This window comes from Hipposideros armiger, unplaced genomic scaffold (genome assembly GCF_001890085.2).
Source record: "Hipposideros armiger isolate ML-2016 unplaced genomic scaffold, ASM189008v1 scaffold_693, whole genome shotgun sequence".
Taxonomy (NCBI): domain Eukaryota; kingdom Metazoa; phylum Chordata; class Mammalia; order Chiroptera; family Hipposideridae; genus Hipposideros; species Hipposideros armiger.
Genome location: NW_017732043.1, coordinates 83,956 through 95,539, shown reverse-complemented (window position 1 = coordinate 95,539; position 11,584 = coordinate 83,956). Strand labels below are relative to the sequence as shown.

Below are 11,584 nucleotides of genomic sequence, written 5' to 3'. Positions count from 1 at the left end.
AACATTGTTTTTCACAAGTCATACTGGTTTTGAAAAGTATGTGCTATACAGGTTGACTCAGAACATTTTCAGATCTTTTAGCTTTGTATTTCTAAAAAAAATATATATATTTTCCTTTACCTTATACCCAAATCGCAGGTCCTCTGTATGCAAAAATTGCATAAATTTCATTTGTAATATTAACTCATGAAAACTCAGTGAAATTCCTTTAATACCATTTTTAATCCAATTTTGTGGTGTCTTTATAACATCAATGAACTAATTAGTAAACAACCTCACATTTTCAATCATTTTACTTTGAAACATACTATATTTATTCACCACAATAAAATATTAACCAAGAAAAAACCTTTCAGAAAAAGTGCAGAAATAAACTTGGTGTTCTAATTATAAAATAAAATATTTTAAGCTTGATTTTAAATGTTTTAATTAGAAGGGGGAAAGCAGTTTTAAGTACAGCTTGCTATAATTAGCCAATTTTTATATTAATATAATAACTTCCTTGCTCTCTTCATATGCAAAACAGGTTTTGAAAAAGAAAATGTTCTAGCAAAGCTTAAACAATAAAATCATATTGCTTTGTTTAACAAATCTTAAAGAATAAAAGCATATTGCTTTGTTTAACCATTTAAGATCAATGATCATTTAAAAAATTCAACAATGCTTAGCCACATTTAACAATTTGTCTTAATTCTTTGTAGTCTGTATTATGAACACACAACAGAGATTTTTTTTAAACGCTTTTTTAAATGATTATTTTATAGTTTCACTAGAAATAAAAGTGTAAGGTTCTATTTCTACCACAAGGCGTCAGTCCATGGTAAATTTAACCTTCAAAGGGTTTTAACATTACCCCGTGGAAAGTCAATGACTACAAAAAGAATACATGTTAAAACATGAACAGTCCCAGGAGCCCTCACTATGCGTAAAAGACAATCACGGGAAATGCAGTTGAGCGTTTATTTTCCTTTGCTTTTTTCTAATAAGACCAGTTCTGGGAATGTTGTATTCCAAATCCCCAGATGTTGCAATTCAGGTCTCAGACACCCTGAGGCTGGTTCCAGCTCAGAGGAGTAAATTCACATTGTGTCTTTATCCATATCCCTCATATTTTAAAAACAACCTAAAACTTTTAGTGACAAGCACTTTGTTTGAGGTTGGTGTGCTTGATTAGGTTAAGGTATGGGCAGCTGGCTTTAACATCTGAGGTGAGGAAGGGAAGGAGTAAACGGGTTTAAAAAGCTTATTGGGGATAGTGTTTGTGTGGTTTAGGGTATAAGGTTTGCACAATTTATGGGGGAAGTCACTCTGAGACTCAGTTTCGGATTCCTCAGCTGTAAATAACAGCCACTTTACAGAGTTGCCATGAAATTTAAAATGAGCTAGCTAATCTTTAAAAATAGTTCATCTCAAAGAGTGATCTCAGAGTGTTTCAGCATTACTTGGGAACTTGTTAGAAACGCGAAACTTCAGGCCCCATTCCAGATCTACTGAACTGGAAATTGTAGGGGAGCCCAAATCGGTGTTTTAATAAGCCCTACAGGTGATACACGTTAAAGTTTGAGAACCACTGCTCTAAAGAATTGCACAAATGTTCATTACTTACAAGATTAAAGAAAGGTAAGGAGTGGGAGGGGGCATAGCAGACCTCAGGCGGAGGACAGACCTATTTGAAAGAAAAAAAGGAGGGGTCGAGGGGGAGCCGCCAGGTTGCAACACAGGCGAAAACCTAAATTCGGGGGCTGGAACCTGCGAGGACAGTCCATCCAAGGCAGGAGCGGTGCAGACGCCACGCACCCACAGGTGGCGCTGAACCAGCAATTGACAAGGAGGCGGAGTCTGCAGCGGGACTGCAGGCTTCGCGCTCCGGAGGCTAGGGCGCCGCGTGGGGCTGGCACCTCCAGGCAACCGCTGCGGCCGCGACTTACCGTCAGGTCACGCCGGGAATCGGGTGAGTCCCTTAAATTGTTCCTGCTCGCCGCTTGCTCCCCGCCTCCAGGTGTCCCTGCGAGTCCGGCGCCGGCTCCCAGCCTCGGGAGGGCTGTAGACGGTTGCAAACCGGCGCGGGACCCGGGGGAGCGCCTCTCAATAAGCCCCTTCTGCGCGACTCCAGGGAGCGCTGCTTCGCCTCCCAGCTCTTCGCAGAGCACAGCGCTCCGTTGTGGCCGGTCCAGGGGCTGGGAGCCAGAGACTCACAAGGAAGCCTTTTCGCTGGGGGCTCAGGGAATGTGATGGGTTATTAAGTGTGTCCTTAGATGGGGTTCTGATGGCAAGTGTGCCAGCTTGGCAGAATCCCCCACGAGTTTGCAGCGCATTGATGAATGACTGGTACACAGTACTTAAAATCATGCAACTGGTCTTCAGGTTTCCTAGTAACAGGAAGTTTTCATTTTAAGCCATTGGAACATTAGTCCTACTCTTTCAGGATCTGGATTAGGGTTTACGTTCCTTCCAAATAGTCAACCAAGACTTTATTTGTATATATCATGGGTCAAATCCTTTGGAAGGGGTTTGTAGACTTAAAATTTAGAACACCTCCAAATTTCTTACTCTGTTCTTTTTGTAAAAAACAAAAAAAAATATATATATATATATACACACACACATATATATATGTATGTATGTATGTATATTTCTCTCAATATCCTGACATTTAATAAAAGGTCATTCATCCAGTACAGAATGTTAAGCACAGGGAAGAAGCAATGCTAAAAACAACAGCCCAGTGAAGAAAAACATCTCCCCTTCAGATAGTTCAATGTGGTAATGCAGTGTGCACTAGAAACTATGGAAAGTTTGGATATGCAACGCAACCCACAATGTTTCCCAGTCGCTGAGTTTCTTCATATTCTAAACTCTTCAACATAAACATGAGTCAGTTGGGCTGTGTCAATATTTAGCAGGAACATCAGGTCAGCTGTCCCGGTACAACAAAATGTAACAGTCACATCAGAAATATGCTTTGCTTTTTAATGGGGATGAAAGAGAACTTGGGGTTAAATTTTGGAGTGCCTAATATCTAAACACTGTGCTGTTTCCTGTATTTTTTTTTTCATGAGAAGATTTTACTGTAGAATTTAAATTATATATTTGGTTAATGTCTGGTGGAAACCAACATATTTTATTTGACTGACATTTTATTTTCTTGGCTTTTGGGCCCAAAGTTGACTGCAGGCCACACAGTCAACAAGCTCCCGCCCTGCCCTGGGCTTTTCCTTGGCTGTGCTCTTCAGCATGGTCTCCTTACCATGCAGACTAATGGCCGGATACCTCTCCAGGCCACTCTGGCTTTTCTCCCAGATTCTGTACAATCCACAAACACTACCAACTCGCTAGATGCCCCAGGACCGGGTCTAGAAGACAGCCTTCATGCTTCCCATGCTACGTCTGTCTATAAAACTTTGTCTTCCTTTAGGATTGCACGACTGTGCACTTAGTTGTTGAAATGTCCGCCTTCTCCCCTAGACTTGGAGGTTTTTGAGAGCAGAGGCTCCATCTCATTTTACTTTGTAGTCCCACTGCCCTGGCGTTGTTGTTCACAATATAGTTAATGAGGTAATATCAAATAAGTACAGATTTGTATGTTAACATCCTTGCCATCTTGCAACTCACAGAGTTAAAACATCTTCTAAATAGTGTGAATTATTTCATATTTGATTACAATAGATAAAACTTCTATTCCTAGACACATATTCACCCCCGAAATTACCCAATAAGGTTGGGTAAATCACCGAATGACTTGGAATAATACTTCTTAAGGAGAAATACGGTAAGTTCCTCTAAGCAGGTCCAAAGTCTCATTTCTCTTTTTTCTGCTCAGTGTCTATCATAGAGTTGAGTTCATAAATACTTGATGATAGCCATATGCTTTACCCAGAAGTCTTTCAAATGCCAATGATATAAACCCAACTCAAACTAACTTAAGTGAAAAATGGAATGTATTGGCTTGTGTAACTGAAAAATTCAGGATCTGGTCTCAGGGATTTTAAATGCTTAAAATATGTCACCAGGACTCTTCCGTGTCTTTCCCTGTTTCTTGCTTGTGCTTCCGTGTGTAGGCTTTCTTCTGTTCTATTGAAGACATCTTCCTCCTTACAGTATATAGAAGAAAGCATAGCAGGCTTCTGTTATCCCACTTAAAATGTTAAAGATATGTCCTCTTTATCTTCCACTTCCATATATAAATACCAAACGAGGGTTGTGTGCCATCCCTAAGCCAATCAAGGTGACCAAGGGAATAGAGAACTGAGTCATATGCCCACTCCTATGGCGAAAGGAGGCCATTTCTCCAAATGGAGGAATTGTTTTGTAACATTAAAAAGTGGGAAAAGAATGTGGGCATACAAAAACAACAAATATCCCCAGCATGAATATGTGAATTATAGAAATAGCTAATATATAGAAAATGTTCTCAGAACATTTCAACAAAAGCAAATGTTAGCATTATGTAAAGATGGCTCCTCTTTATTCTTTGTGAATATCAAACCTTTAAAAGTTGGCGAATGTTTTAAGTATTTTAAACTACCCCTGGAAGCAACTTTCCACTTAATGAAGTATTACAGGTGCCCTAAAACTCAGAAACATGTGGAATGTTTTCTCTCAATCAAATTGTTGTATATCTAATCTGCTTTTCTTATTGAATTTCATCAAAGTGGCGATGTAGTCCTCTAGAAATAAATGTAGAACTAATAAAAACAATGAATAATATTGTGACATTATATGTTTCCCTTCCCTAAAAAATATTATACCAGGCCTGAGTGAGGATCTGTGAAGGGTGTTAAAGAAAAGATTCCTTTATTGGGTTGGAAGTTTGACAAAATTAATTTCCATGGGGTTGACCTGGAAAGTGGGCATGTCAGTGATTGAACTCAACTCAATAACCCCACTGGAAATATAACAACAATTCATGTCTTACCAGTGAAAACCAATCTGTTACTCTGATGGAAAAATGACACTCTGAAACTACAACCTTTTATTTATGCCACTATCAAGGCTCACCTTACCAAGAGTGTCTATTCTGTTCATTGTCTAAAACTCAGAATACATTTTCCCATAAAATCATTTAATTATTATTTCGGATTCCAGTGTCAACCCCAAAAGTCTATTAAACACAACTTCCTGAGGTATAATCTTATATCAGCTAACTCAAACCTCCAATGATAACATTGTTACTCTCAGAAAAATGCATTCCTAATTATATTGGGTTGTCGGAAAAGTCATGACATATTTTTCTATGTTTTTCGTTGCAAAAATGCATCATGACTTTTCCGACAACCCAATATTTACCTTTGAGGGGAGTTGGCTTTCCTCTAAATGAGCACCTGGAGCTAAATTCCCCTAAAATAAAAGCAACATCCAACCCTTTGAATTCCGTATAGACACCTATTATACCGATAGTTGGACAAAGGAAAGCTGTTATTATTGACACAAGGGCCCTGGTTTGAGATTCTTATAGATTATAATGTGAGGTTAAATGTGTAAGTCAGTCACTATTTGTATTTTAATTGTACTTTATCTGCCAGTCTAGTCCTTATATGAGTAAACGTTTCGTATTGCCCAGTCAAACCTTATTTATATCATAAATAGCATAGGCATAAAAATAATCATTTTTATTTTTGTAGGTGGCTGAAGCCATACTATTTTATAGAATTAATGGAAAGTAGACTAAACATCACAAACCAAGAAGAACTTTGGAAAATGAAGCCTAGGCGAAATCTAGAAGAAGATGATTGTTTGGTAAAATAATAATTAATTAATTAAAATCTATAAACATAATTTAAATGCTGTTCTATATCTCCTAGTGTTGTAAAAGTGATTTTCACCCTAGTCTGTTGATACTCTGATTCCAGCCACTGACATTGTGATAGGAAGGGCAGTGTTATAAAGAGAGACATTGTACTTTGACTGAATGTCACGGACTTAGCTGAAGAGCCTTAAATTAAGTCATTGAAAATCCTAGGTCTTGATCTATCTATAAAGGGAGAAAATTACACCAGACCATCTCCAAAGCCCTTCCCATTCTATCTAACATTCTGTGGGTCTGTTTTAAGAATAATCAATGCCCATAACAGTAGTTTTATAAGCATCCATTTTTTTAATAGGCACCATGCAGCTTACCAAGAGGTCATCAAGTTAATTGATGATTCGCTGTTTAACCAAACAAATTCAGTTTTGGAATAAGAATCACTGGTCCCATTTTTGCCCCACCTCAAGATTAAATGTTTCTCACTACATTATTTAACTGAAACAGTGATGGAAATTTTTGGTTTCAAACTATTTTTACCTTTCTAAATGATCTCAACTGCAATTGTAACAGAAATTATTTTTTGTATCTTAAGAAAAATAATTAAGGTATTGCAGGCACATACTCTATAAAATAAATATGCATAAAATAAAATAATTTTTATTTTTTAAGTTAACTGTTTTACTTGCTGTTACGTGATTCTTCACCCTTAACCAGAAAATTGATCTCAGTTGATTATACTAAGATTGTTTTAACACGAAGAGATGACTGACTGTATCATGCTCAACTCCCTTCTAAAAGGAATAATTGGAAAAAGCATTGGATGTAACAGTTATTTATTACTGAAAGTAAAAGTCAAATGATGAGAGGTCATTTTTAAATACCAAAAATTGTAGAGAACTATGTAAAGTAAGGTTACTCTGCATAAAATGAGGAAATGAACAAGATAATCACTAACATGTCGAGCACTAAGATGTTATGATTCTACATATAGAACTATAAGAAATGAGGAGTAGCATATTGGATGAGAAAGTAAATTTATTCTTGAAGTAACACAATATGAAACATTCTGATATAATTTCTCATTTTGAGGTGTTTAGTTTTTGTTTTTAATTTGCTGGTATATCAGTCAGTTGGAGAAATGACAAAATATTGAATTCAACCTTCTTTTGAATTGTTGACTACCTAGATTTGCAACTGGGTAAAGAAGTATAACTCTCAGGAAATAGATCACATCCCTATGGGATTTAACTACTTATATAGCCTTTGTACTTCTAGTAGATTGTCTATCAGTACTTACACAAATGAGATATTTTAGAAATATAAAATCAAAGTACAAGGCTACATGAAATTACATATTTTTGTCTAATAGTAATGACTATATTATTCCTGATCCTTTGTACTTGAATTAATGAAGAGTTCACTCTTTATTTCTTTGCAGAGAGTTATCCAGTAGCCAATAAAAATATTAAAAAACAAACACAATTGTTAAAATGTACATGTTTTATTATTTTTGCCAGATTACTGGAATTTTTTTTTTTTTTTGGTTTTTCCATTTTAGTTTTCCAGTTGCATTATTCCATCTTTTTATGCCTTCAAGATAGAAGCGTTATGGCCTAAGCTTTAGTGGAGATAGCTGAATCCTGTGTTTCTTTTGTCTTAAAGAAAAATGAGTGACAGAAATTAATGGATAACCCCGACAGAGCTAAGTGCACCTTTCATTAGTGCTACATAGACATGCCATATCTTCAGCTAACCAATACCAAAAGCAAGGCTCTGAATGTCCTTTTTTTACTGATAAGCAGAATGAGCAATAAGTACTTAGTTTAAGGAAATCTCATTGTTTTCATTTTAAGGTGTTTATTTTCTTTCCTTTGTAGAATAAGGACTCAGGAGAGACCGGCGTGTTGAAAAGACCTGTGCTTTTGCATTCACACCAAGCAACCCATTCCGATCAATTTGATTGCCCCCAAGAGCTTCAGCACCAACAGGAACTCTTTCCCAAGTGGCGCTTGCCAGTTAAAATTGCCGCTGTCGTATCATCTCTGACTTTTCTTTACACTCTCCTGAGGGAAGTAATTCACCCTTTTGTAACTTCCCATAAACAGTATTTTTATAAAATTCCAATCTTGGTCATCAACAAAGTCTTGCCAATGGTTTCCATCACTCTTTTGGCACTGGTTTATTTGCCAGGTGTGATCGCCGCTATTGTACAGCTTCGTAATGGAACCAAGTATAAGAAATTTCCACATTGGTTGGATAGGTGGATGTTAACAAGGAAGCAATTTGGGCTTCTCAGTTTCTTTTTTGCTGTACTGCATGCAATTTATAGTTTATCCTATCCAATGAGGCGATCCTACAGATACAAGTTGCTAAACTGGGCATATCAACAGGTAGGACTGACAATATCATTAAACTAAAAAAATCACCTATCAGATTAACCCTTTGTCATTTTAATACCCATATCCCAAACTCCTGTGGAAACCCTGTGTTGAGAAAGTAATCTGCATTTTTAAATTTTTTATTATTACTCTTCATTGGGGCTTAGTTGTGTAGTTTTACATTGAGGAATTTATTTTAAGCTGAAAACAGTAAACTACAACTTTAACAATATAAGTATTTCGTTCATGGACAGGGCCATATATCAATTTTCGACCACCCTCACGAGACTACTTTTTAATGTTAATTTTTCTTATTTTCTGCCTGTTTACCATATGTGCATGCACATTACAATTCTAACCTTCAAATAATTATTATATAAATAAAATAGATTATATCAATGTTGCATTCAAGGAAAACAATTAATAGCGCCCATGTTATTTCTTTAGAGGAGTACAAAAACAAAGTCAGAATTTTGTGGAGGCCCCTAGTTATCAGGCCCTCCATAGTAGCCAGAGCGAATGTAGAAGGACGTTCATATGTGGGAAACAACTGTACTTCACAGTGTTTTCTTTCCTCTTTTCACCCACTGGTAGGTCCAACAGAATAGAGAAGATGGCTGGATTGAGCATGATGTTTGGAGAATGGAAATTTACGTGTCTGTGGGAATTGTAGCACTTGCAATACTGGCTCTATTGGCTGTGACATCTATTCCATCTGTGAGCGACTCTTTGACATGGAGAGAATTCCATTATATTCAGGTAAATGATATATAAAATAACTCTGTCCCCTCAGAGAGGTAAATCTTTTTGTGCTTATAATATCATCAAATATATTGACTATACCTCATAAAAATTAACAAATAGTTTTCCAATAGCAAAGATTCTGTTTGTTCCAATTAATAATGTGCTCTCCTATCATTTTTCCTATTGCTACTAAATAAAAGTGTTTTCTAGATATAAAGGGCATTGCTCAAAGAAAAAATATTATTTCTAACATTTGAAACTTGTTAGACAATTTGTTGTCCATCTAATAATTATGTGATATTTTAGAAATTCAATATTCATCATTTGTTAGTGCCCCCAAAATAAAACTATTTTTGCCCCAATTTTATTCATGTCTTAAATTACACAGCTTTTTACTATGCATAAAAAAAGTCATCTCTTCTTGAAATATGGTGTTTTATCTACCAAAGATATTCTAATACCTAATTTTAAAGGCTCCTTTTTTCAAGTTACATTTTATGTAGCTTACTCGCTTGAAGTTTCTCAATATTCTTGGAATTCAAAACTACTCAGATTTACTGAGGTTAATCTGCTCGTGGTAGAGTACGTCCTAAAAAGAGCTATGTACCAGAACTCCTGAGGGGATTCATGTTGGACAAGATTCAAAGGACTAAATGTAATTAAGTCGTAAACACTGCCAAGATTTTTTAAATTACATAGCTTTAGCTTTTATTCCAATAAAAGCTAAAGCTATAGGAATTCCCACAAAATCAGGCATTTCCCACTGTCCTTTCTACATGTTCATACATATACTCCTGCAGACACTTGATCAGGATATCTGACTAGGCTGAAAAGTATGTCTCTATCTGAGTTATTCTATTGTGGCTTAGCGATGGTACCATATTTTCCAAGTGCAGTATTTGCTGATTTTCTAAGTTCAGCCTGATAGCCATTGGTGTTCTCTGTTCCTCATTAAATAACTTCCTTCTTATATTGCTCTGCCTGTCACACATATCCTGAACACCACTTTTCAGATTTAAGCAGGAATTCAAGCACTGCATCTTGGCAACTGAACCCATTCCACTATGTGCATAACACCTAGCCCATAATAAGTATACAGCATACATTTGGTAAAATTACTCTTCAACCAGTCACATGCATTTTTCAGTTAATAACCTAGAAACTTTTCATTTACCATCCAAGAACTGATGTACCTTGGAGATTTATATCTGAAAATATAAATTTAACTATTTGATTATGTTCATTAGGGCTTAAGAGTACTTACTGCTGTATATTCGTGAGTTGGATTCATTCTGGCAGGCTAATGACCATTTCCAGTAAAGTGAATAGAAGTCAGAAGTTGTCTAGAAGAGCTATTGTCAGGATGCCATGAAATTACTCAGATGAACAACTGTTTTTAAGCAACTTTATCTGGTTAATACCACATATCCCAATGCAAGCTGAAATTTTTCTTCACATCTTCATGTCTCTGTGCTTAGTTCAAACATTGAAATAACTATTGGTGTTTTTCCACTTTATCAGAATGTTTGTTTTTTAACATAGGCCAAGTTCATTCACTTTAGTATTCGTGTACTAAAATCAGAGTCAATCACTTTAATTGACTTCACAATTCATAAAGATCACTGAAGTTGAATTGCTTTTTGCACTAATCTTCAGTCAACCCACAAATATTTATTGAGCACCTAAAATGCGCAAATCATTGTGTTGATTCTGTAGGGATCCTGTGATGAATAAGACTGAGTCCCTGTTTTGTAGATGTCTCTTGATAGGCAAAATTAAGGCAAATGCACAAGAGACAAAGCACCATAAAATAAAGGTCATAGAGAGATGAACAAAGTCTGGAGAAAGCTGCTGATTAGTTGAGACTGAAAGGAGAATGGTTGTAAATTTTATCGTCTTAGATAGCCTGGAGACAAAGGCATTAACCAAAAGTAGGGGTGAGGTGGGGACATGAAAAAAAGAATGAAAAGACATGAGTGGACATAGTTGAGAAATGTAATAGAAAAGCAATTACAGATGAGTGAACAAATTCCCAAGGAACAAAACAGATCCAGATGAGGTAGGATGGAATAAAACTCGTATTGAACCAATCTTCACCAAAATATTTTTTTTTTCTTTTGCAGAGCAAGCTTGGAATTGTTACCCTTCTACTGGGCACAATACATGCATTGATTTTTGCCTGGGATAAATGGGTAGACATAAAACAATTTGTATGGTGTACACCTCCAACATTTATGATAGCTGTTTTCCTTCCGATTGTTGTCCTGATGTGTAAAGCCATACTATTCCTGCCATGCTTGAGGAAGAAGATACTGAAGATTAGACATGGTTGGGAAGATGTCACCAAAATCAATAAAACTGAGATATCTTCCCAGTTGTAGAATTACTGTTTACAATGCTTTTGTTCAGTTTTAATATATTTTATCATAAACATTTCAAATTTGTACTTGTTTAATAAAATAATCATTGAGCATCTTAATGTATGTCTTTGTTTCTGAGTGATGAGTTTGAAATATATGTATTTCCTTGTAGCTTTGATTTGAAGCAAGAAATAAAATAATCTTTTGCACATTCGCTCTGTTCAGTAAAGCTGAATAATCACATCTGACTTGTCAGAGGACATAGCATTATAAATAATAAACAGCCTTGAAATACCAGTACTTGCTACTCATTAACAGATATCATGAGCCATGAAAAAATATATTATATGAATCTA

The 11,584-nt window shown here is 36.0% G+C and overlaps 1 protein-coding gene across 2 annotated transcripts; it reads left to right on the top strand.

The window, feature by feature from the left end:
* The first annotated feature begins 1,787 nt into the window (after window positions 1-1,787).
* On the top strand, window positions 1,788-11,347 carry STEAP1 (STEAP family member 1). Of its 2 annotated transcripts, XM_019626880.1 has the most exons (6): window positions 1,789-1,951; window positions 3,686-3,769; window positions 5,622-5,736; window positions 7,624-8,136; window positions 8,719-8,883; window positions 10,992-11,347. In XM_019626880.1, the coding sequence occupies exons 3-6, from the start codon at window positions 5,653-5,655 to the stop codon at window positions 11,247-11,249; spliced, it is 1,020 nt and encodes a 339-aa protein (XP_019482425.1). In that variant the 5' UTR covers window positions 1,789-1,951; window positions 3,686-3,769; window positions 5,622-5,652; the 3' UTR covers window positions 11,250-11,347. The 2 variants fall into 2 exon arrangements, with proteins under 2 accessions (XP_019482424.1, XP_019482425.1); XM_019626879.1 differs by lacking the exon at window positions 3,686-3,769 and having other exon boundaries at window positions 1,788-1,951.
* The last annotated feature ends 237 nt before the right edge of the window (window positions 11,348-11,584 follow it).

What these genes read in the sequence shown, in the direction of transcription:
- STEAP1 (XM_019626879.1), top strand. Translation starts at nt 5,653, where the DNA reads ATGGAAAGTAGACTAAACATCACAAACCAAGAAGAACTTTGGAAAATG. An exon ending in TAAACTGGGCATATCAACAG is followed by an intron (nt 8,137 to 8,718) that starts GTAGGACTGACA and finishes ACCCACTGGTAG; the next exon opens with GTCCAACAGAATAGAGAAGA. An exon ending in GAGAATTCCATTATATTCAG is followed by an intron (nt 8,884 to 10,991) that starts GTAAATGATATA and finishes TTTCTTTTGCAG; the next exon opens with AGCAAGCTTGGAATTGTTAC.